At 42.5% G+C, this 26626-nt stretch overlaps 3 protein-coding genes across 3 annotated transcripts; 2 read left to right on the top strand and 1 right to left on the bottom strand.

The window, feature by feature from the left end:
• Nucleotides 1-885: 885 nt before the first annotated feature.
• On the bottom strand, nt 886-9521 carry septin10 (septin 10). The gene is made up of 10 exons (XM_080497923.1): nt 9382-9521; nt 7794-7908; nt 7310-7505; nt 7003-7189; nt 5112-5273; nt 4788-4884; nt 4325-4493; nt 4092-4224; nt 3505-3683; nt 886-3172 (listed from the first exon to the last, which is right to left on the bottom strand). The coding sequence occupies exons 1-10, from the start codon at nt 9409-9411 to the stop codon at nt 3157-3159; spliced, it is 1284 nt and encodes a 427-aa protein (XP_080354049.1). The 5' UTR covers nt 9412-9521; the 3' UTR covers nt 886-3156.
• Nucleotides 9522-11179: 1658 nt separating this feature from the next.
• On the top strand, nt 11180-14398 carry sowahca (sosondowah ankyrin repeat domain family Ca; the record flags this gene model as incomplete). Its single annotated transcript, XM_080497797.1, has 4 exons — nt 11180-11528; nt 12260-12645; nt 12830-13219; nt 13934-14398. The coding sequence occupies 4 exons, from the start codon at nt 11180-11182 to the stop codon at nt 14396-14398; spliced, it is 1590 nt and encodes a 529-aa protein (XP_080353923.1).
• Nucleotides 14399-18443: 4045 nt separating this feature from the next.
• Nucleotides 18444-26623, top strand: akap17a (A kinase (PRKA) anchor protein 17A). The gene is made up of 7 exons (XM_080498218.1): nt 18444-18575; nt 20363-20710; nt 20897-21115; nt 21224-21436; nt 22746-22894; nt 23006-23246; nt 24133-26623. Exons 2-7 carry the CDS (start codon nt 20384-20386, stop codon nt 25018-25020), a joined length of 2037 nt encoding a protein of 678 aa, XP_080354344.1. The 5' UTR covers nt 18444-18575; nt 20363-20383; the 3' UTR covers nt 25021-26623.
• Nucleotides 26624-26626: the final 3 nt, after the last annotated feature.

The following is a 26626-nucleotide window of genomic DNA, read 5'->3' as shown; positions in this document are numbered from 1 at the left end:
GACCTGTGGCATGCACATAGTTAGATAAGATCAGAGTCACTCAGGCTGGTATGAATAGTCATTTATTTGCTGTTCAAACAGCACATTTCTTTGTAAAGAAAATATTCAGTGCTGTTGATTAACATATTCAGACACACAATATGTTTTACTAACATTCTGAAACGTCGTGCTGCAGCGGCAGTCACAACTTCTTCAGGAGCTTCTCCTTCTGGGTCACATTCTGGTTCTTATTGGTTTGGTTGAACAGCGTTTCTCCATAATGTAGTGACAAGATAGAATGTAAACAATAGCACATGGCATGAGGAGATGAAGTACTCCCTCCTCTTCCCAAGATGGGCATGTGGGGCAGAGCCAGTCCAGCTCCCTGAAAATCATCACATTCTGAATGAGGCTCAAATATTCAACTGGACAAGCTGGATTTGGAGCAAAAAGCTTTGACTATAATGTTTTTGGGAAAAAATAAGAATCATGTGAAAGTGCTGAAAAGTTGTGTGATATGACTCTTTTGAATATGTTCAAGAGGATGGAGCCGATCTCAGTTATTGTGCAAACTGTCCAGAAAAGATGCAATTTCAATTTATATTCACTTGAGTCATTAAAGCAAGTTGGACTATAGTCACGTATTTGTTCTCTGGCTCTGTGAAGCGTTCAATGACCAAGTTTTCTTGGGTGCTTATACGTGATTTGCTTCTCATTTTGAGACACTGGTTTAAAGAATAGCTCCCCGAGTGTGTGAAAGATTAAAACAGATATGACGACATCCAGAAACTATCCACGACACTAGTATATCTTCAAGCTTTCCTTTTTGACAACCGGATAGCTTTTTGTTTTACCGAAATCGTTTCCCGAAGGATCTTATAACAAATGAAAGAACAAAACTTGTCATTAAAAAATACAGATTTATTTGGAAAGAAAGGAAAAAAAAAAAAAAAGCTCCCAAATAATACTGTTTAATCCTTAAATACAAGTGTACAAACATGTCTCAGAAAGGCATTGATAGTTTCCCTGAATGTACAAGTAGGTGGATTTCTAAGATAAGGCACTAACAGATCTTTGTGGTGGTGTTCACACTCGCCCAGGAGCCCGTCCGATTAAAACAAAGCCAGAAGTGCCCGCCGTGGGAGTCTGGCGTGGATCAGACGGCAGCACTTTGATCAGCTGACCGAGACAGATTTAAGAACAGATCAGGAGATCAGTTTGGTGCGGTCTTTGGTCGGCGCTGCCTTCAGCAACCAGAGGATGTGTCCCTGCAGCAGATCAGATCTCTGCTGTTCTCAGCTGGTAAAACTGCAGCCCGTGACAATCCCACAGATACTATTGCTGTAGTCATGAATGGTCCAATTTATTAAACACGTCTGCGGGAGTGCACGGCAAACGAGAGCACAGTGCAAAAACCCTTATTTTTCCACTTTGGTCCAGATAAACATGGAGCCACAAAAGAAGTCGGTAATAGACCCGTTTATGATTCGCACTTTGCTGACAGCCACCATGACAAAAATCGTCTTTATTCTGAAGTGAAGACGTGATTTGACAAATTGTAGCACTTTACAGAACAGAAGTGAAGAGAATTATGATAAAACAGTCATAAAAGCGTAGCTCCTCTCTTCCTTTTGTTCTCAACAAATGCTGACTCGAGTAAGATTTTATTTAATTTTTTTTCTCAGGAGTCGGCATTTTATTCACGGACAGGATCAAACAATAACTTGTTTGTGTCAGTAAGAAAAGTAAGGGAATGAGTAAACCAAAGGGTGTATATATATATAAATAAATGCTGTAACATGTACCTGATCCCCAAACAACCCTCAGCCTCTTCCTCCCAGAAACAGCACGACTGTAAAAATACTGCAGAAGTGGAAAGTTTAAAAACACCTCTTTTCCCTTTGGACCTGCTGGAGGACCATCCGGCAGGATTCTGCAACGGCCCACCGGTCCTGACTGAAGGTTTATCGCATCAAAAAGATGTACCAAAGAGTCCGAGAGGAAATAAGAGATTATAATGCCCTATGACCGGGGACTGACACCTGATCAACCTTCAAAAAGATCAGATACAGCTTGAGCGACGTTCAAACACACATTTTAAGCACAATTAATGTTCCCTTGGCCAGAACAGAGAGAAGCAAACAAAACCCACTGTGTTATTTTCAAAGGTTATCCAAAGTTTTCCTCTTCGTCAGTTCCACACAACTCCTCAGTGGTCCGAGCAACCTGATGCAAATCTTCCTGTGATTCAATATAACGTAATTCAAATCTTTTAACATTATTGTCCTGGATTTATGTTTTGTGTTTAAATTGTACGACCACAAAACAAAACAAAAAAAAACACACACACATTGCTTCACCCGATGGAGCCAGTTTTGATATGCGCATGATTCAGAATAAATGTTTCCAAACATTTAAGTGCTGAAACTCAGGCCACTTCACTGTCTCCAAGGGAGTTGCATGCAAATGTTGCTTCCTGTCTCATATAGGAAAATTTTTACTTTGCATCATATTTTCTCCTTGTAGAGTTCAGACTGGTTCAACAATAAATTCCACTTCAACCCGACAGTAATGAAACTGGTAGCATTACAATTATGGCTCAAAGTTGTAACCCTTTGTTCGAAGAGACTTTGAAACAAACTTGAAAACTGCCGACAGGTCGACTTAAGCAGCTCTGTGATCGTTTACAAGAAGTATGTAGATAAAAAGCCACGGGACGTGTTTGATCCATTAACATTTGAAGTGTGCTTATTGAACACTGAACATAGAAGATAAGTGAAGGAGTGATATTTGCGCTTGTCCAGGTCCTCTGATGTGAAACGGGTACGTAGTGAGGAGGCTGTGCTCCAATCCGTCCACTGAGACGTTTCTCAGTGTTTTATATAAAAATTAAAAGATAAATATAAAATTATTTCAAAAGAGGCATTAAAAACCTGCAAGGACGATTATAAAATACCATAGAGGAAAAAGTATAAAGGAATCTTGGGTAGTTTTATAACTTTGGCACAAAAACAAAGTCATCCACACACACACACACACACAGAGACACACACACACACACACACACTGTTGGTTGATGTTGGTTTCCCTGGTTAGTGTTTGAGACTGGCCACGGAGGGCTGGAAGGATGCGGGGAGATGCTGATCACAGTGGAGTGTACTTCAGGTCTGAAGGTCTTCACATGAAGCCAGAACTGAAACAGAAGAGTCCGATTCAATTTCACTCAATGTCTTCAACCTCATTCTTCACTACTGGCCACTTTTGTTCTGCTCCAACTAAAACCTCTCCAGGTTCAGAGAGCAACAGGAAAACCAGTCTTTACATTCATCTGACTGGAATAATTCAGCCATCAGCATTAAATCTGATTCATTAGTAGGTTTTAGAGCGGAGTGTTTTCCTACCTTGAGGAGAACTCTTGTGATCCAGAACACTCAGAATTTATCATTGAACTGCGGTAAACATCCTCGCGCTCTATTCTGTGTGTACTTTCTTTTTGAGGCTGCCATGTGAAGATAAGCGTCTTACTTCTTGCGGTCTTTGTCCTTCTTCCCGTTGGCCGTGAGGCTCTGGGCCTGCAGGAGTTGAGCAGCGGCTCGTCTTTTGCCGAAGGAGCTCTGGTCTTCTTCAAAGAGCCGCCGCTTGTCCTCGAGAGTGGCCTTCTCGTCCGCATGGAGGCGCTTCAGCTGCTCGAAGCGGCCCTGCAGCTGCAGCCGAGAAAAAAAAAAAACCACAAGCGCAATGATTTGCCGTCAAAAGAAGAACTTCACTTTCTCGCTGAAAGTCAACTGCATGTAAAGTTGTTGGATTATTGGTTCTTTGAGGATTTAATCAAATAAAAAGAAGAAACGTGAAGGGAAGGCAGAAGCTTAAAGGGAAAATATGCTCACATTTATTCCGAGTACACAAAACTTTCTCCCTCGAGGGGAAATATATCAGAGCTACTTCCGAACATTTAAAAACAGCACACGCCATTTCATTTGTTTAGGAAGGGGGGAAAAAATCATCAACTGAGGGAAATTAAAACAAAAAGCAATTATGTTCGACCCCAAGGGGATAAAGTGCAGAACTTCTTTCTTTTTTGAAGTCGAAGTGTGTGACAGTGTTGAGTTTACCTCGCGCTCAGCCTCCTTCAGCTCCGCTTCCTTTTCCTTCACTCTTTGCACAAACATCTGTCTCATCTCGTCCTCTCTCCTCTGCAGCTCCACCAGGAACTCCTGACGCTTGGCCTCGTAGGTCTGCTGCAAACTGCACACACACACACACACACACACACACACACACAGACGGTTGTAGGTCATAGTAGTGAGATGCATCTTTGTCTGCTGGTTGTGAGCGGCTGCCTCACCTGACAGGTTTGCACTCTGGGTCTGTGTCTTTGAAGCCCATTTCCTCCAGTTTGCAGCGTCTGTACAGCTCGTAGTGACGGGTGTGTGTCTGTTCTCTCAGGTCCTCCATGTTCACACAGATCAGCATCTCCCTCAGCTTCACAAAGTCGCAGTGATTCTCGTTCTCCACTGGCGCACATCAAACGACAAAAGGACAAACCGTAGCCGAGGTTATTTTACCAGCGCGGATCAGTTTTTATAGCCCTGATTTAATGTCTAACGATCGGACCTGTAGCTGATAGTAAATACACCGGCTGAGCTTGTTGTGCAGGTCACAGATGTCACAAAGCATCATGGGATTTATTCACTAACTCAATCAAACAATATGGGACAATCTGATCTCTGTGTGTAATAATACAATGAAATTTAAAACAGTGACAGTTGATGGACAATAAGGGAAAAACACAAAGAGGTTAGTCCTACCTTGTACCACGCCCCATGGATACTGGCGAGCTTTCACCATTTTGTTCCCAACGCTGACTTCTTCTGTGCTGCCAACCACAGCGAATGGCAAATGACCCTGCAGTGGAATTCACAAGCAAATAATTAATGTAGAGATTATTTGATTAAAGCTGATTTAGGTGTACCATCAACAACACATCTACATATCTGTCTGCGCAGATACACACTTGTGGGAAAAGTATGTAAAAAAATATGCCTCAAAGGACTTGTAAAAAAACAACAACAACAATGTGGTAGCAGCCTATAAATCCACCATTAGAAGAAAGTGTTGGTGTGTTTTCTTACATTCATAGTGGTGTTGACTTTGGCCACGGTCTCGTCATCCAGGGGGAACTGGTAGATCTGGACGCCGTTGCTGACCAGCTCACTCATGATTTTGATCTTGAACTTGTGCAGTTCGCTCTTACTGATGGTGTCGGCTTTGGCGATCACGGGGATGATGTTCACCTATGGCACAGTGGAAAATGTATCAGTACAATAGTGTGCCCCCCCCCCCCAAATTGTATATATTAATTCATGTGTAGTTTTGAATGAAATAGTTTAAGACACGACTAATCACACTCATTCCCTCGAACAGAACAGGTCTTGATGTAATAAGTGACTGAACTGACCTTAATAAACTGTTCCGGAATCTCAGCCAAACGGAACTCCGGTCAAGCAAAACAAACAGCCCAGGCAAAACTTAACCAAAATAGAATTTTTATTTATTTTATTTAATTAACTCAGATCGCTACAAAAAAATGTTGTTATATAAAGCATGTTGCATTGATGTTATTTTTGGCCCAGCGGCTCAATCTGCTGCTTCAGTCATCCTACATTCCTGTCTGTCTGTCATCTTGTCGGACCAAACACAGGCTTGGAGTGAGCCGCTGCCACTGAGCAAAGCTTCTGGACTCAAGACCACACAGTCGAACACACACGCACAGAACACACTCACACACACACACACACACACACACACACACACACTGATCCCGGCAGAGAAGACAAAACAAAGCCAGGAGATCTGCTCCAACAGCTGTCTGAGTGAGTGACTGTCTGTCGCTGCTGCAACCCTCAACAATCATCTCTTTCTGTGTGTATCTGTACAACAACACAAAGGCACAACTCCAGTGTGTTTGCGTGAGGTGATTACAGCATTCCACCACTTTTTCTATTCCTTTCACATGTAGATCGGGGTTACTGACACTGCGGCGCAGTGGAACCGCACAAAAAACACAAAGTCAGTAGACACAGAGAGCATGGGAAAGTTTCTGACCACTTCAAGAGGAATAGAGGGGGGTTTCCTTGGCGGCCTGGTAAAGCTCTCCCCCAACAGTCAGGCATTAAAACAACCACAAATTATTCGCTCATGCAGAAGCCCCAACACCAACACTGGTTTTTAATCAGTTTTCATGGTGTGTTCACATCTACTTCCTTACAAACTTCCGATGAAAACCACCAAAAAGCCACTTTCTCTGCTGGCAAACTCAAAATCTGGCATTATTTGTTCCATTTCTGATTCTTTTGAACAATGACCGGATTAACAAATCCAAGTTTGCTTTTCTAAAGAAGGTAATCAGCACTAATTTTTAACTTCTCAGTCTCTTGAAGAAGTTGGCCGGTTGGCTATCAGTTTACTGAAATAAAATATTGTCCTCCTCCTGGAAAATACTTCGCCCCAGTAAACAATTTTATTTGAGCTGTTGTAGACCAAATGTTTTTTTTTTTTTTTATAAAGACATTAAATATATATTCAAATAAAAGAAAAAAATGGAAACAGAATAAAACAGCTGTCTGTAATGCTGCTAAATGTTGATAGTGGGACACAATTACACACACTGAGCCGTTTCCTCTCTGGGTTTATATAGTCTTGGATGTTTTTCGCCTTCACAGATCTGCTGCTTCACGTTTTGTCTCCAGCTATCATCACTGTCATTCTCCCGCTCCTCCTCCCAGAGGCACATCATTCTCGGTGACATCCAAAACATTTGAGATGCAGCATTCTTACGGCGTTTGAACAGCCTATTCACATTTAGCTGGCTTGTTATTGCCCGGTGTGATCACCCAGTCTCTGTAAATCGCACGCACCTGACATTTAAGTAGTATCTTCACATTGTTTTGGGTAATTCAGAAATCCCAAAACTGTAAAGCAACACAGAGAAAATGTATAGTGAAAGCAATATACAATTCCTACCTTGCTGTCAAGTTTCTTCATGGTGACCAGGTCGAGGGATTTGAGTGAATGACCAGAGGGGGAGATGAAGTAAAGGCAGGCGTGGACTCGAGAGTCGTGGTAGTTGTGAAGAGAGCGCTTGATTTTCAGCTCCTCCTGCAGGTAACTCTCAAACTGCCTGTCGATGTAGTCCACCACAGGCTGATAGCTGCAAGACAGACATACAGACACACGATTGGTGATCTTGGTGACCTGGCAAAGGCAGTGCTCGGTGTCGTTCACTTTTAACATTCATTCATCGCTCACACTTCAAGGTCGTCACTCTCACCTCTCTTGTTTGTTCATTTGGTCTCCGAAGCCCACGGTATTCACCACAGTGAGCCGCAGCCTGACGTTGCTCTCCTGCAGGTCGTAGGTTTGAGCCCGGAGCTTTACCTGAGGTTCAAAGTGGGACGACTCGAAGTTCTCAAAGTTGGTATTGAATAGAGTGTCCATTAGCGTTGATTTGCCAATACCGGTCTCACCTGGAACATGGAGGGGGGAGAAGCAATATTCAGTAACTGTGTCTCACTGAGATTTAATATTGTTGTGTTAGTATTCATTTCATGAACTCTTTGAAATTGGAAATGGATAAATGTAAATTTGAATCTCGACATTCACCTGAGACGTCACATTATTAAGCACTACGTGTGTGATTGTGATACATTTCTGACGAGCGCTGTGGAAAGCACCTTTAAGATAAAACAGTTGAAGTGATTGTGTTTGTGTGACTTTGTAAGCACAGGTGTGAGTGTATGTGTGTGACAGGGTACCGATGCAGAGAATATTAAAGCAGAAGCCCTGGCAGATGGATTTGTTGACAAGCTGATCGGGGAGGCTGTCAAACCCCACATGGCCAGCGAGTGACAGAGGACGGGCTCCTTTATCCTGTGGAACAAAATCCATCAGACATCAGACAGGCGGCTCAAAGTGATGTTGGTGTGGCTATTTTATTGCAAGAGATGGTGGATAGAGGGGTACCACCATTGTACTTCCTGCAGTTAACACTGACAATACATTTGACCGTTTACTTTTTTGTGCATCGCATTGTATCTTTGCAACATCATGACAGAACGGCTCTGCTGTCAATCAGTGAGCTACATGTATAATAAACATAACACAAAACTCAGAAGTAAGAGAATCCCTGCCATGCGCGTGGTAGAACTAGTTGCTAAAAATGTGAACCTGGTAACACAAACACAAATTTTGAGCAGAAAAACATTCACATATATATATATATATATATATATATATATATATATATATATATATATATATAGTTTGTGAAAACATTCACGCTAAAGGCTTTTGACCAGATCTGTCTGAGGAGAAACGTTGTTCTTAAGAGATTATCATGTGCTTAAAAAAACAAGTAAGAACATTGTCAGGATGTCCTACAGGCTATGGTATTATTCTTTTAAAGACAAACTTGGACGGAATTACTGCTGTGTGTGGCATCTGAATTATTGTTTGACTCCATCGGCTTCCTGCGGTCTACAATGTCTATTCAAACATGGTGATGCAGGGAAGATGAATAATTAACCATATTTAAACCCAACATCCAAATCGAATTATTACTTATATCTGGTAAACCTAAAGAAGTAAGTGGAGATTATAAAATGCATACAATGTGAGTCGATACGTATTATTTACAGCCATTTGGTTAGCTTTTATATGGTGACATAGTAGTTCTAAATTTAAATCACCGGTAAATAATCCATTACAATCTGGTAGGTAGAAGAGCTAAGTATTTTATGTGGTCTTAACCAGGATCATTTCTCAGGTACTCTGATGCCCTCGTAAAAGTAACTTTAGTCAGTTTCAGTTAATCAGACAGTAACAACTAACACATGACTCACGTTAAAGAAACTCCTTAGAACATTTCATTCATGCAGATTGTTGAAAGTCTTTGTTGAACTGTGTCAGATTTCTAGATTTCATTCAGATATGACGCAAAGAGAAGTTGCGTGACACATTTATCCGAGTTTAATATGGATTGATGTCTATTATTTGAGCTTAAAGTGAAGAATTATCTCCACAAAGTAATGAAGCAGGGCTAATGTTGTGTAGTAATGTTGTGTTAGCCAGCTAGAGCTAGGGCCCACCGCTGTGGAAAAAGAGATTTAACAGTGAGCCTTTCAGAAAGTAACAAATACATACAGGTTGAACGCCATACACTTTTATGGATCTATACTAATGATATTAGTAAAACCTCCCTCGCATTAGTATGGTTGAAAGATTTCGTAAAAACTTCAGGCAGAAAGTTCTCGGACAAGCTAACTTAATGATAGCCGCGGACACTCCCTATTCAACTGTCCACAACTCCGTCACACGGCGAAAAGAGAGCAGAAAAACACGTACCGGCTGCCGAGCAACATCAGTGGAAGCCATGCTTTCAGACAAAAGTTATTATTCTTAATAAATACACAAGGAAATCTACAAAACTAACAAAGAGCGACTTTTTCAGGGAGCTGCTCGGGACCGCCTCACTGGAACGTCGACACAACTGGACAGACCGGACCACTCGAAGTAACGTAGGAATGAGGTCACCAAAATGGTTAGTGCAATTATTTTAAAGTCACATTTCTGCTTTATAAAGCAAGAATCATTACAATTGTGACCTAATCCTTGTAATAACTAGATTACACTATAAAAAATCTAGATGATTCCAGCAATACCATAGTATTTTAGTGAAATATAAATAACTCTCACCCCTGATTTGATAATGGCGCAGCCCAACTTCATTCTCAGTCGCTCCCTTCAGAGTTGTCTGCTACTATTTCTCTAAAGGATGAGCAAGGTTTTAAAGTTTTAAGAGACGATCAACGTCTTAAACTTTTTGAGAGATAGCTATGTATTCGAAGACCAGGTTGTGATCACTTGTTTATTTTCATTATTTCAGTTTTACCTCTAAAGACTTATGAGATGCTTTGCAGAGGCTCCATTGGACATATTCTTCAGCATCAAAAGAATGTTGTAAAATGTTTTTGGATTGAGTTATTTACAAAACAATAACAGTCTGAAAATCTGAAATCTTGTTCAGGTACTCATGTAAATTGAATCGGTTTATTCGATTTTCAGATCCTTTCAGTCTGCTTTTATTTACATTGAACACACTGGCCTTCGTGAAATGGGTGTTAAGAGTCTTCAGATGGACCAAAAGAAAGAATAAAATGCTATAGTTTTCACAAGAAGGGGGTGTTAAGAACTTAAGAAAATGTTTTGTGCTATTCATTGTTTCTCAAATGTAAATTATGCATGCATTTAAATTGACTTTCTTTTCCTTTTATTGAGTTGTTTTATAGAGGAGGCATATTATCAAATTCCAGATCAATTTAACCACTGTACTCTAGTGGGCATGGATGATGCTGTTGTATTCCACATGACTCCCACCAATGCAGCCGAGGATGGCATTTGGGGAAGGTGTTGGCTTCCTTGCAGGAGGACCTTTACAAGACCTTTTACTGGGTTGTTCAAGGAACAGGAAACTCTTGAAGTTTGTCCTCTTCTTCCAGCCAGGTATGATAGGGTGACACCTATTAAAGAAAAAAGAAAACACCATTGGTCTATTCATGTCATTCGTTTGCAGGCTTATGTGCAAGCAGGCTACAAAAGTGCAATCAGTCAAACGTTATGAGTAAATCCATTGACCTCTGTGAGGAAAAGCTGGAACCAAAAGTGGATGTTCACTCAGGGTATGCACAGATTATTGCCTTGACCCTGAGTATCGAATGTGTATGTGTATAATGTGTCTGCAGAAACACCATATACACTGTGCATAAATCATTACCGTAGAATAAATAAAGGTAATTTCATTTTCAACGTGCAGATCAGCAGCAGATGAATAAAGTTCAAATCGTGGACATGGATTAAATTGTTTTCTCTATGGGTCGTCAAAAGTCTGACTTTCACACGAGTCCGTGAACGCGGCATGGTCCTCCCGTTTGGCCGCTTCATGGAGGACGTACACGGCGCGCCCCCTATCGACCACAGCGCAACACTGCTCCTCCCCATGGAGGAGAGGATGAGCAAGAGGCCGGAGATGAAGAAGAAGATGATGCTGTCATCCGTTGTCACCGACCTAAGTGACTGAGCAGAAACATGTGTTCGCCCTGAAGCGTCACCGTGCTCTTGCGCGAGAGCCCCGGGGAGGAGGACGATGGCGTCCCGGTGCACGGAGCAGGCCGTGCAGGAGTTCCTGCTGGAGAGAGGAGGGAGGGTCCAACAGATGGAGCTCATCGGTCATTTCCTAACACATCGCGAGGAAAACGAGCCGAGCAGCGACGAGGTGGATCGCGAGGTGCTGAGACGCGTCGTTGACAGCGTGGGCTTCGTGCAGGTGGAAGACGGGGTGAAATTCGTGTGTTTGAACAGTGAAGGCAGCGCGAGCTCGGCGATGCGCGCGGACGCGGAACGCCACGAGCAGCACGCGGAATGCAACGGCAACATCCACGAGACCCTGGACAGCGACTATGTCAACGGTAATCCTGAAAACAGGGACCAAACAGGTACAGCCAAGCTGTTTGATCGCTGCTTTTCATGCACGTGTTTTATTTGCATCTGGGTTGTTGTTTTTTTCCACGTGTAATGACATTTAGTTTTTATTTACATGCCTGTCTCTTTATTTCTGTGGCTAGTTTGTCCCTACCCTCCCTATTAGTACCAGCAAACCGTGAGGTAAAGGGTTAACCATTGTTTTGGTTGGTAATTTCCAGGCTACTGATGTTGTTGTTTTTCTCTTTCTAATTGTGTAAAGCTCGTTACCAAGGATTTATATCCCCCATTGTATAAGAATAATGCTTTCATGTCGAAATCACAGCCAATTCGAATCATATCACAATAATGGAATAATAGCCACACTTACAGGACATTGGGAACTTGGATCGATCAAAAATTGCAATGTTTTCCACACATTGCATGGAGCTGTGTTCACCTGGATTTGAGAAAGATTCTCATTATGTTTTGTTACATTTTGTTATGAAATGGTGTTTTTAAACAACACTAAATATCTAATTGTTCATTTGCATGAATATGTTTGAATTTGATCTTTTGGTTAGAATTGATATGGAAATAGTATCTTGTTTTAATCACTATGACTTTTACCTTAGTCACATGATACCAGAAGATCTTATTTTTTTTCACTAAACCAGGAAAGGATGTTCTGGTGTGCATTTAAACTACCTAACTGATAAAAAAAAATCTCTATATATAAATATATATATATTTTTTGTTTCTACAGGATCAACATCTCCAATGTCTTCCAGCCTGGACAATGACAAGCAGTCAAATGGCAATGAGCCACCTGCAGCCCCACCCAAAACTAAACCCAACACTACAATGCTTATCCCCAATGCAGGAGGGGAGGTGAAGCTTAGGGACAGGAGGAGGCGAGAGTCAGCTCCAGTTATTGGAGTACCAGATCTGGACCAGGCTCCTGCCGGAGGGTCACACATCCAACAGTTGAGAGGGGCACGCAGGATATCCAAAGGGTCCCACCGGGCCATGCTGACCAGCTGCTTATCTGAGGACAGCGCGTTGGAAGGACTGGACGCGATTGGAGATATCAACACACCCAAAGGGAGCCGCAGGAACTTTATAGAGCTGATGATGAGTAGTTCCCCTCAGGTAGGATTGAAAGCTTCTATGGCTTTATTGCCATTAAACACTGTTTATTTTTGCAGTAGTTTTCGACAACTTTCTGCAGTGCATGAGAGTTTGCCGAACACGTGTTGAGCACAGTTATTTTTAATATACCAGTCCATGGGATAAAACACTAAATGCTCCCATCTTGTATTTTCTCCTTTCGCAGGTTCGAAGGTCTCTGATCAACCGAGGCTCACGCCTCCGGGATTCAGTGAGGAGTGACGGCGACTCGACTTCTCTCCTCTCCTCAGCCACCGATGAGGACTGTGCCTCAGTAACACTGGACCCACTGGAGCATGAGTGGATGCTGTGCACATCAGACGGCCTGTGGGAGAGTCTGCAGCCCCTGCTGGCGGTCGAACCCAGCCTCGTGGCCAAGAGAGACTTTGTGACTGGCTTTACCTGCCTCCACTGGGCCGCTAAGCAGGGCAAAGCTGAGTTGATCTCCCAGCTGCTGGCCTTTGCCAAGGAGAACTCTATACCTGTGAATGTGAACGTGAGATCAAGTGCTGGATACACGCCGCTACACCTGGCCGCCATGCATGGACACACACAGGTGGGTTGCGGCGACCGAGGTGAGAGTGGGGTGTCACTGTTACACCTGCTCAGTGGAGCGGGACCTAATTACTTACTCTCCAGCTGGAGTCAATGATCTCATAGTCCATTGTTGAAATGTAATGCCACACTGATGTAATGGTGAACACTGCTGTTATGCAACAAGGGGATCCTTGGTTTGAGTCGGGGCTTCAGGGACTCACTGTGTCAAGTTCCATGTTTACCTTATGCATAAGGTTCCTTTATGGTCCCCCAGTTTCCACCCACAATCTAAAGACATTTGACATTAATTCCGACTGTGAAATAATTGGTATGAATCATTATCATTCAGACAGTTGGTAGGAAATGGATGGTAGATTAAGCTTTCAGAAGGACTAAGTTCACACTGTGGCACTTGGACTTCAGGAAAAGGTCTGAAAATATACAAATACATTTTGACCAGCTACTGCCGGAGTCCTTTCAAGCCATACTAATGGAAGTAGTGAAAATACAAGCTTTACTATTTAGCACACATGAGTTTATTCTTGATATGGAGATGAAGAGCCTGTTATGATGAAAGATAACATCTTCTATCCCTATGAACCTGATCTGAGAGAACATCGGTCTTGTGAATGGTCACTTTGTGGTATAATAGTCCCATAAACCTCACAGTTTTAAAGTGATTTTTGCCAAATGAATGATCGGATGTGTGCATCTGATGTGCTGCGATTGGCAGGTGGTTCGTGTGTTGCTGTCGGACTGGGAGGCCGACCCGGAGGCTCGGGACTACAGCGGGAGGCGAGCCATCCAGTACCTGTCGCCCCCGCTGGCTGCCAACCTGCAGGAGGAGGGAGTGGTCACCTCGCCCGGAGCCGAGTCCGACGGTGAAAACGCGAACGCCGGTGGCGGTGGCGGTGGCAGAGGAGGACGTGGATGGAGGTTTACGAAAGTCCTGCAGAGCAATCTGAACCCACTGCGACTGCTGAACCCGCCGGCCGAGTCGGCGGAGGAACCCGGGAAGACGAAGGGCGGCATGCAGAGAAAGTCTTCCCTGAGCCGGCTGAACGCCCGGCTGCACCGCGGACGCCACCGAGCCCAGATCATCCACAGCGCTTCCTTCAGGGACACGGGGGAGGTGGGCAGAGAAGAGGTAGCGAGCAGTCCTCTGAGAACGAGGCCACTGTCCAACCTGTTTGGATGAAGTTTCTTAGCCTGCAGCAGCCAAACTTAGATAAATGGGTGAATCAGTTTGTTCTGGTTTGTTTGTTTGTTCACCTTTATATTCTGACTGGTCGGTTATCTCAATGATAAACACATCCTAAAATACAATGTGAAGCTGATTTTGAAGTGTGATCATTAGTATAGGATTCTAACCACAAATTTTAAGTTTTTATAAAACTAATTAATTTTGTTCCTTTCGCAGTTCTGACACTACTGTATGAGAGGAGGACTTGGGTTTCTGTAGCGTTTTATTTTGCCAGAGCGATTCATTGACTTGTTGATGTTTCTAATGACTAAATGGGAGCAGGTAGCAAAACTCCAGCAAGTTTCAAAGCAACGGGCAATGTTGCTGCAGATTTTAAATGTAGTTTTGTCTGAGTGCTGTGAGATTTGTACAAAAGCACTAACTGTAAGTTTGATTTCCAGAGTAATATATTTCTTAAAACCAATGTCTCTATTTTAACCTCTTGTAATTAGTCGGTGCTGATTTTTTTTTTTTTTAATTAAGTTTTACTAACGTGGACATTTTTTAAACATTTAGAAACAGATTTTAATATTCCAACTATTGTGACTCTAGATTTGTTGTATCAATCTCATGTGTTTGCACTTGTCACTTTGAGGATGGGAGAAAACTTTAACTGAAACCAGGACTGGTTTTGCTCTCCGATTGTACACATGACTCAAGACTTTGGCTATTAAATCAAAAGGGAGATCAGATTGTTACACCTTTGGTTACATCATGCACAGTTTATAAAGGACATATGAGGTTGTGTATTTTTAATGGACATTTAATTTTTGTTCAAATACTTTAGGGTTTTTTTTTTATTGTTTTTTTTTTGTTTTGTTTGTTTTACAGAAAAATTCTTCTCAATTAAACGGGAAGTTATGAAGCACAGGAATCACATAGCTTATATAAGATTTTTACTCACTAATGGACCTCAGACCAACTGAAACTACTTTCGCCTTGTTACTATATTGATTTGACGGTACAGTGATCACTGCCCTGACTAGTAATGACCTCTGATTTCACCCAGCCACAATTTGGTGGGATGGTTCGTATTCTCGCCTCAGAGCAAGAAGGTTTGGCGTTTCCGTGTGGAGTTTAGGAGTGTGCATGTTTTCCTTCTGCATGAATCGGTTTGTCTAAAAGCAGGCATTCGAGGCTAATGTCTCTCTTAGGTGTGTGTAATGAGTTGCGATGAAGTGGTGAACGTTCCGGGCTGTGCTTTGCCTCGACAGCTGGGATTAGCTCCAATGCCCTGTAACCATGAGTTGGATAAAGAAGTGTACGAGTTGGATGTTTTGTCCAAATGACAGTCAATCATGAAGAAGTCCTACTCAGAAAATCCACAGAGTCGGAATAGAAACATTTAAAATTCAGATTCCCAACCACCCAGTTGTGCACTGATCTGTTTTACAGTCAATATGCAATGAAACAAGCAGCTCCATCTCACATACAATATAAAATCTATGCTGGTTCCATGTATCGGTCTACTTTTCCATTCATTTGCTCATTCAGTATGTACCATCTGTGGATGTTCTAGCATATTTAAGTCTAGACTTTATGTTTAGCTGATGAGCACAGTGACCTTTTAATAGTTACCCAAATATGTGAACTCTACTTACCCAATGACACATCCTAGATCTCATGAATGTTCCCTCAGTATTTTGTAGTATTTGTACTTAAAATCGTAGGGCTTCGTGTAATTTATACCCTTGTTACTTTTGACGTTGAAATGGAACCTACAGCAGTACAAATCACTATCTGAGCCACATGAGGCGGGGACATGTCAATGTTGTGCACTGTTTACATTTTAGTGTCTATAAATATAATTGTCTTTCATGTTTGTGTACTGTGAAATAATCATGTAGTGCAAAAATACTGTTAACGAGCCACTGTCATCTTTGTATTCATTGATCATCCTTCGATGTGAAATAAAATAATAACAGTTTGCTGAGAAGTGAAGTTTTTCTGTCGTACACCAGACGCCCAGTGACTGTCTCAACGGTGCAAGCAGCACAATGACCGCGTGAGGAAAACTGTACCAGCTGTCAAACTGTAGGTCAGAACTATTAAAAAATGAAGAGCTCATTAAAAAATAAAAACAGCCAGGAGTGAATGTGTCAGATTGAACTAAAGCGCCGTGTTGTGTAAGCTATCTCGTCCGCTCTTCCTGCTGACACCAAGTGATTGTCCTTGTCTGGTGGTGCTGAATAATTGATGATCTGATGACCTCCTGTACCAGCTTTGGCGAGTGTTTACAGTATATCCTCAACTTCCTGCCCACACGCTGCCAACGTGCACTGCATCCAATACATTCACAGATACTTCTGTGCATGTGTATTTAGATTGATTATGACTCACCCAGAAATCCACACTGGTGTATGGTTTGTTGAGGTTGTGGTGAAAACTGTAATTCCAGGCAATTTCACAGCCACTTAAGTTTGATATATCGGAATGGTTATTTTTTTTCTAAGCTTTTCGAGAACGTTATGCATAAGAAGATGTGACGGAAGACAAATTGTTCAGGTTTAAATCCCTTATAAAAGGGGCTCTGTTGCATCTGTTATCCACAGCCTGTTGACAAGGGAAAAAAAGAAGTGAAATAAAGAGAAATTTAGTGATCATAAGCCTTTATAAGTGTGGGAGGGTTGCGGTACATTTTTAGTCAATGTACGGAGTGTCTGGGACTGAACAGATAGCTGCAGCCTTTACAATCCTCTTGTGGCACTGATGTGCTGACACCCTGTCGAGGCCTGTTCTTCAGATTAAATCAGCCATTGAAAGTCAGGATTACATCTAAACAGTCATTACGGCGAGGATATATACCGCATGTTGCCTCTGTAAGGCTCGTTCGTCAGAATCTGCTATTTTGACGCTACTTTGATCTCTGCTTTTGTCCCCAACTACAAGTGAAAAAAAGGGTTTGTGAAGGTCAGAAGTGAGGATTTTTGCAGGATACAGAGCTGCCTTTGGCTGTCTATCTATTAGATGACTGCTGATCAGCACAGAGGGGCTGAGCCTGCCTGACTGTAGCCACTGACCTACATACACAGTGAAGGGAGTAATGCCTATTATGTAAATTCCTCTGCCATCTTTTCTGGGAAACTGTGCCAACTTTTTTTTTTTGCCCAGGGCCTCCACTGTTGGAGTAATCCATGTCCGGACTGTCCACACCCTTCGCTTTCCCCCGAAACAGTTACAGTGATGATAGCAGTCAGACGAAACCGTCAAGTTTCCCACAGAGCCAAACGGACATCAAAAGCAAGTGACGAATACAGTTTCACAACAGCTTTCTTTCATTTGGTGAAAAAGAGACCTGATTTAAAAAAAAAAAAAACAAGGTTAATAATTGGAAGGTGTTGAGAAGCGAGGCGATGGAGGACGGTTCAGAAGTTGTTGTGGCTGCAGCGGTGGCTGAAGTGAATGACTTTAGAAGCCGTTCCCTTGCTTTATTGATTTGCGGTAATGACTTGTTGTCTTGGTCCCATGCATGATTTTTTCTTTCTCTATGGCCACTCAGTCCACTTTCTGTATTGTTCAACTTCAATTCCTTGTTTTGTTTTTTTGCTTGGTTGCACTTTTATCATACTTAACATTTTTGCACATTTCAGTTGTTTGTTTTTCTGGCATTTAGATATTGTGTGTACAGTTTGAAATATTTATCTTATATGTTAATTATTTAATAAAGTATTTATTTACTGGTCTGTCGTCCTGGACTTGATTCATCATTATTCTCTGGCCAGGAGAACCCATAGTCCTTCTTGCCTTTGGGCCCCCAGGGTGTCAAGAAACGCCCCTGCTGGTGTTGTGTGCGTCCTATATTCAATTAAATTTTATTTCTATGGCACCATCTCAAAACACTTTTACAGAGCAAACCCCTCAAAAAGAAGGAGAGAAGTAGGTAGGACAGACGGGTTCAAATCCTTTTTTCATGTTGAACCACCAGGGGTCGCTCTCTGGAAATCCCTCCACCTCGGTGCAGGAACACGTTGTTCCCTGTGAAGGTCAAAGTTGAGTGAATGCGGAAGTGGCTGTCTTGTGTGTTTGTGGCTGTTGTTAGTGGACCGACGGATGTTCCTCCGCCGCAGCGGTCGACTCCTATTACACGTTTAGCCTTTAACGTGTGTTTCAAAGAAAGGCCGGCCGATGTTAGGTAGGTGACCGTTAACTTTTCTTTCGTAGCCGATCCAAGCTAAGCACTGCCGCGAAGCAGCAGGACGTTGTTTGACAGAGAAAACGTGACGCGAACTAGCATAACACAGGTGTTAGCTTAGGTAACCGAAACATTGTGGACGCACCGGTCAACCATTATGTCCGCTGTTGTAAGGATATGTTTCACTTTATCTCGGCACATATGTCGGTTCTCTATGCGCCCGCCTGTGTTTTATTTATTGTTTAGATCCTCGTCAGTAACATTGATCAAACGTCAGCTAAAGTTTAGCGCTCACTTGCTAACGCGCTCGTCTCCTCAGCAAAGCTGATAAACGGGTCATTCAGAGACACACTATTAAATTAGCAATATAATAATACATGTTTCATTCAGTTTGAGGTTTGTCGGTAGTTTTAGCCTGAACGAGCGTTTACCGGCTGGATTGTTAAAGCGGGTCGTCTCTCAATCGGAAGGTTGCGGGTTACCTCCTTCATACTAATTCAATGTAAATCGCAAATATGTACATTAAAAAAATATCTCATATCTGTATAAATGCCTGGATTCCAAATATCTGTTTATTGGGACAGGCTTTTAATGTCCAGCAAAAAAAAGAAAGGATGAAATATATTGGCTATCTATTTTGGACACCTCCTTGTTTATTAAGTTAAACCTAATCTCTCTTTGGGGAAATGATGGGATATGAATATACTTAGCATACATTCAGGACAGAAAATCTGCTATAAATTCTGTAAATAAGGACACAAGATTTTAAAATGGAGCCTCTAAATATTAATGGTATGAAGACAAGAAAGGTGACCAATTGCAAAACCTCAGAATAATGTTTTGATGTGAAGCATTCAGTTCGTCAAGATAGGGAAAGAGTAATCAGTTCATTTTTGAACGAATGAAAGGTTTCAATTCAAAGACGTGAAACTGGTTGAATCATGCTGCAAAGAGATGAAAAGTACATTAAAACAATGACGAGCTACATACAGGATTGACACAACAAAGACTAAGAAATAGCAAGAGTTGGAAAGTATTGAACAATAATCCATCAAAGACCACACTCCAGAATACCATCTGTTTGAGGTTTTGCTCTCTGTGAAGTGCTACCCACTGAAAACCCAGAGTGGTGCTCAAATGCAGCAGTTTAATGACAAGCATAAAGTCCTTTAACTGCTTAATGTAATGAGCATCATTGTGGAGCTTCAACCGTTGGACTGTTTATCAGTTTGAATGCATGACGTGTCTGCAATTTACAGGATTAGCACTCATAGTTTTATTGTGTTTTATTTATACAGCAAAAAGCTATTCTGTGCGGTTCTAAGAGCTTGGCAAGAGGCAAGAGCTATACGATGAAATTAAAAAAGATCTTGAGCATCATCAGCAGATGTGGAAATTAAAAACAAGCAGCCTGAGCAGGCATGCTTAAGGATAATATGCAAGTTTTTTTTTTCATCAGCATGAAGCTAAGGTAGTGATTGCCTTCATCAAAAAAAAAAAAATTGTCTTTATGGATTAAAAATAGCACCCTTTCATTTCAAGACTACTTGTGTCTTGTCTTAGAAATGTATAATTTTTTTTTCTTTTAAACATTCTTGAATCTTTAAAGATGTGTGTTTTAGTAGACTCCCAATACATCAATTTCAGACTGCCGGTTGGTTGGCACTTCTTAGCACAATTTTCATGAATTGTATGCAATAATAAAATCCTTATTTCGGGTTACAGTCAGGTTTTTATCTGAGTGTCTCTAGCTGACAGTCTTTCCCGTGTCTCCAACCTTGCTGCAGCTTCTCCACCCGTCTGCAACAATGACCACCATCGTCCATGACACAACAGAGGCTGTGTGCCTATCCAGCGAGTACAACGTGTACCTCAAGCCCATCGCCAAGATGACAATCAGTGTGGCTTTGCCTCAACTCAAGCTGCCTGGCAAAAGCATTTCTAACTGGGAGGTGATGGAGAGGGTGAAGGCCATGGTTGCGCCGGACCAGTTTTCAGCACTGCGGATCTCCAAAAGCACCATGGACTTCATTCGCTTTGAGGGTGAAGTAGAAAACAAGACGGTGGTTAAGAGCTTGCTGAGCCGGTTGGATGGAAAGAGCATCAAACTCAGCGGTTTCACAGATGTGCTGAAGGTAAGGTTGACAGTGTAGCATGCACAATGCCAAGCTTGCATCCTCTGTGTTCTCCCTACAAGATTCAACATTAATGTGTTAATTAGTACATGTTTGTACAGGCATGTTGTGTGACACTCAAATGATTTTGCTTAATTGGGGGGGGAAAAAATGGGCAACTGAATGTACTCCATTCCTTCTCCTCAGGTGCGTGCAGTAGAAAACAAGGTGGACTTCCCCACACGTCATGACTGGGACTCCTTTTTCCGCGATGCGAAGGACATGAATGAAACTCTGCCAGGAGAGCGGCCTGACACCATCCACCTGGAAGGACTTCCATGTCGCTGGTTTAGTCAGAAAGATAGCCAGCTCCCAGACCGTCCTTCAGAAGAGGTCCTCATTGCTGTTTTCCAGGCATTTGGCAAGGTGGTTAATAAGTCTGTTTATCCAAAAGTTAATGGTCATTTGGCTCACTATCGATTCATTATTACTGTGCATTTCATGGAAGCAATTGACATTCCTTGTTTTATTTAGGTGCGAAATGTTGACATCCCCATGCTGGACCCGTATAGGGAGGAAATGCTGGACAAGAACTTCAACACATTCAGCTTTGGTGGTCATCTGAACTTTGAAGCTTACGTCCAGTATCAGGAATACTGTGGTTTCACCAAGGCCATGGACACTCTGCGGGGCATGAAGCTAATGCTGAAAGGAGACGATGGAAAGGCAGTAGCCTGCAACATCAAGGTACAGCAAGTTCCACCATAATGTATAATCTCATGTGTTAACCCCAAATCATTCTGCTCTGGACTCCATTCCAGGGTTTGACATGTTCAGTTCATTATTAAGCTGCATATGGCTTGTTTTACTCAACTCGGGCTACAAGCTTATTTTCTTTGTATAGTGTATACAGATTGCAGCTCTGATCTTGTAGGTTCAGACTTTGGATGTAACTTAATACTAGTACAGCACAGAAAGAAGAGTGGTGGTACATTTAGAACTTTGGGTACTAGAAAACCTAGCCCTCTGTTCAGTGATCTCTGGGAATGGAGCTGATCCGTTCTCGTATGGGATCTCGATATAAACAGTCTAGTCATAATTAACATTGTAATCCAAAAACTTGAAGTGTTTTCCCAGTTCCCGAGCAGGTGAAAGTCAGCGAGCAGTTACAGCAGCCTCTGTACATGTTTACAGAAAGATTTTCTCCTTGCCGTGAGCAGAAAGATTTTCTGTCAGAACAGTGTGAAAGGCTAATTTACATCCATGCATCACCAATTGTGGATGGTTTTGTCAGTGTACTGCTCTCATATTTGTTCTCTGTAGTCTGGATATGACAAAAAATAATATCGTATATGATTGAGTAATGTGTAATGTGTATTTAAGGCTTGTTAACTTAAATCCCTCTTCATACCCAGCAGCTGAGCAGAATGGCATCATTTCCCTCAGTATGTTAACTTGATGATACAGGACGAATGAGACCTCTAGCATATTTCTGTCGAGGGTCAGGAAATATCACAGATCCGTTCACTGTGTGATGCCTCCAGAGGAATTCAACAGTTATTGCAGATCTGTGGGGGTTCAACGATGAGATTGTTCTTTTCAAAAGCCACAGAGCAGCTTTAAGGCCTTTTAGTGGAATGAGAATTAAAGCCGCATCATCATTATTTCCAAGGTGCCGTCACTAGTCAGAGCCAAGCCTGTTAATCCACTGTGAAATCGAAGTGAGGGCTTTCAGGGAAACGTTCTAAAAGAGGACTCTCACGGTTTGATTTGCTGCTGAATGTCATTACTTGGAGAGAGAAAAAAAAACACGAGGGTGAACATTACAAGAGCTGACTTCCATGTCACCCGACTCTAACTGAAGTCATTGTCATTTGTGTGCATGAAGGACACTGATGTGGCTGTATAAAGGACAGAATCTGGAAATGGAAAATGGACTAATAGATTGAAATAGTCATTTGTAAATGAAAGCTAATTTAAATGACAAAAATGTTGAATTTAAATTCAAAAGCATGCCTGGACAATAAATCACGTGGCGTGTTTGTGTTTTCCTCAGGTAACGTTTGACACCAGCAAGCACCTCAGTGAGTTGGCTCTGAAGAGGCGTACCCTGGAGAGGCAGAAGTTGCAGGAGTTGGAGAGACAGAGGGAGGAGCAGAAACGTCGGGAGAAGGAGGAGGAGCAGCGACGGAAGGAAGAAGAAAGGTTTGATGGGAGACAAAGATGAAAATGAAGTCCAATATTTACAAAGATCGTAGAAAGCATTGGATAAACAAGTCTCAGGCAAAAGACATTCACAATGGATGTTTTCTCCAGGAAACAAAGGGAACAGGAAGAAGCGGAGAAGGAGAGGAAGAAGGAGGAGAGGTTGCGGAAGAAAGAGCTGAAGCTTCGTGAGAAGGAGGAGAAGAAGAACCTGAAGAAGCTGAGGCGGCAGCAGGAGGAAGAGCACAAGAAGCTGCAGATGAAGATCGCTATGGAGGAGCGGCGGTTACTGCTGGCTCAGCGCAACCTCGAATCAATACGGCTCATTGCTGAGTTACTGGGCAGAGCCAAGGTAAACAATCTACACAACACCCTTTAATTGATTTACACACAGATCAGCTTGAGAGATTTAATTGACTTCAGGTTTTTATGAAGAAAGAGTTTGATATGGTAGAAAGTGAGCCTGGCAAGATATTAGATTAGTCTTTTAACACAAAGACCCAAGAGCTTACAACTTCCAACCACGAAGGTTCACTGGCCTTTGCGGAGAACGGGAAAATGACTGAGGAAAACATATGATATTTCTCAGTGGCCTGAAAGAAATTATTGTGGATTTATTGGCCATTTTGCTCAAAGTGCATCAAACCATATGTAACCTGCATCGAAGGACAGGCGTCAAATTAAAAACAAAAACAAACTCGGGACTAGGAATGGAAATACTAGTATGTTAAAGCAATTTATAAAACTATAGTAAATTTTTGTAGAGTATCACGGCGATGGTACCTGGTGGGAGCTGTTAAATGCTTTTTATAAGGGTGGTAATAGAAAGTGTCTTTGGACAGTTGAATTACAGTATATTACAGTTATAATACAGTTTTAATTTTCAGTGCATCTTCTGCAGTGGCTGTTTTATACCGACCCGCAGCTATAAGGAGGAGGCCCACTAATAATCACACATTTTGGGAAATTCTCCAGCCATAAAATCACAATAAATCCTGCCAGTCCGGTAGTGAAAGGGTTAACTAATACACAGCAAATGGAAGGTATTAAAACTCATCAGTCGTTATGTTTTCAGTGTTCTTTCTCATGGCTGCCCTCTTCACTCTTGCAACGCGTTTGAATGTTATAATTGTATCTGTTTGAAACAAGTATTTGATGATTTAAAGGTGTTCCACTCAGTAAAAGTGAACGTCGTTTAGATCGGCCTGCAGTCTGACCGTGTGTTTTCTCCCCCGCAGGCCGTGAAGCAGCAGCAGCAGGAGAAGGAGCGGGCCGAGCGGGAGGAGCGGGAGAGGCAGGAGCAGGCCCGGCAGAGAGAGGAGCTGTCCCGCCTGCAGCAGCTGGAGGCCTGCCGGCGCAAACAGGAGGATGAGCTGCGCAGGGTGGAGGTGGAGAAGGAGCGAGCTCTGGAGCTGCAACGCCGAGAAAAGGAGCTGAGGGAGAGACTGCTTTGCAACCTCTTGAAGAAAAGCAGCGGGAAACCTCCTGAAGCCGCTGGAACACAGGACCAGAGCAGCCCCGTCACTGGAGAGGAGGCCTCCGGTTTGGGGGACGTGGTGATTCTGGGGGTCATGGGTCAGGTAAACGGCATGAAGGCTGACAAACACAAGCCGGTGTCTCGATCTGGTGCCCGCGCCCAGGTGCTGGGGAAAAACAAAGTAGCAGAGGCGAAGAGAGCTGGGGAGGATAGGAAGAGGGAACGGGAGGGAAGGAGGAAAGAGGCGGTTCGAAGTCGGAGCAGTAGGGAGCGAGCCAGCGACCACGCGCACAGAGAAAGGAGCTCGCACAGTCGAGGAAGGAGGCGGCGTTCCCGCGGTTACAGTCGAAGGAGGAGCTCCAGCCGCAGGAGGCGGAGCTCCAGCCGCCGGAGGAGGAGCTACAGTCAACACGGCAGCAGGAGGCGCAGTCACGGCAGCAGGAGCACAAGCTCCAGTCGAGAAAGGAGCCGGAGCAGCAGTGGGAGGAGTTACAGCGGAGGGAGGAGCCACAGGCGCAGCCATCGTCGGTGCAGCAGCTCCAGGAGTAGCAACAGAAGTAGAGAACGGAGGAGTCCCAGTCATCACAGCCGGAGATACAGGAGACGCAGCAGCAGCAGGAGGAGGAGGAGCCACTCCAGACGGCGATAAACTCATCAATGCTGCAATATGTCAGACTGACATTCTCACCACTTCAGGAGAGTACAGAGAAACTTCTGTAAAGTTTCACGTACCCAACTGAATTACCACAACTGGAGAATTTGGCATGAAATAAAAAAATAATGCAAAATATAGAGGAAAAAAAAAATCCCTGTAACAATGAAAGCCACTATGTGCAGACGAACGCTGTGGAAATTGCCACAGTTCATTCTTTTATGTTTTTATTCCTGTTTTATGCTTGAAAGTGTCTGACAGTAAATAAGTGTTCACAGTCCTTAAACTTGAACTTTGTGTGAAACCTTGAATGGAAGTAGATTTTTTTTTTTAATTTTAAATCTCATTGTGATGATTTGTTTGTCCAAATCAGAATTCTTTTTTTTTTTTTGTTGATAATTTGAATAACTTTACAAGTTTAAAGACTACTACAGTTTCACACACTAACTTGATCCTTGATTCTTCTTCAGTTTATTGCTGATGTAAAAAAAAAAAAAACTTGTTCATTTCTACCTTAGTAAATAAAAGTCAATATGACGTGTGCATGGAGTTTGTTCATATCTGCTGATTTGAGCTGAACTGACTTTCAAGGACACCTGATATGAATGATGTTCCGTAACAAATGGGACATTCCTCCAGATTTAAATTTGTCAAATAACTATCCTTATTTAAGATTTCAGTAATGATTCTTTTTTTGCACTAAGTGATGAGTTGCTGTTTCATCCCGTCTGCCCTCAGTCTGACTGAAACTTCAGCTTCCTGTCAGTCCGAGGTGTTCAAATTGCTGCCCGTGGTTCACTTTAATTGCTGCATTAAAAAAAAAACCCAACCAAATAGGAGCTTCTGCAACAGAACTGGAAGAAAATGCCGTTGAAGTCATGAATGGAAATGTCGATACTGCTCGACTGAGGATTGGGCAACATTGTAATTGTAACTTAAAACGTGTTTTTCAATTGACTTTGCAGCTTTGTGTTTATTTTAGTTTCACATTTTAAATAGTTTAAAGCGGTCATACGCTACATTCATTTTAATGGTTTTAGAACGGTGATATGTCCACATACTTGGGAATGACGCCCCAGAAGTGAAGAGACATCGCTACACTTCTTGTCAACCGTCACTAAGCAGCAGTGTTTGTGATGATCGTATTGTTTCACGAGTCACGAAAGACCTGTGACTTTTTTTTTTAATCTTCGTAACTGTTTTGCCTGAAAAGCATGTAGTGTTGAGTCAACAACTGAATCAATGTGCTCACTTGCTTCGTTTTTCTCTCCAAGACTTCTTAATTTTTTTCAGAATTTCTTGCTTCAGTTGGACAAAGTTTATTTGCAATAATGGCCTAAAGGTTAGAGAAGCAGACTTGAGGATTTGCAGGCTTGAATCCCTGAGGAGAAGAAAAAAAAAAGTAGTTTGAAAAACTACTTAGAAGCGTCTACACAAGTGAAATATTGGGACGTTTGGATGTTCGGCTTGCATTAATGCACACATTTTAGTGACGGATGAATATGTTCAGCCTCACAAGTTACTGTACAGCCTGTTTTTGTTGCTGTAATGAAACTTTTGAGGGGGATTGCCCAGATTTTGTTGGCAGTTCTGCCACGCCATC

This window comes from Blennius ocellaris (genome assembly GCF_963422515.1).
Source record: "Blennius ocellaris genome assembly, chromosome: 6".
Taxonomy (NCBI): Eukaryota; Metazoa; Chordata; class Actinopteri; order Blenniiformes; family Blenniidae; genus Blennius; species Blennius ocellaris.
The sequence above is the reverse complement of the archived record's forward strand: the minus strand, read 5'-3'. Positions and strand labels throughout refer to the sequence as shown.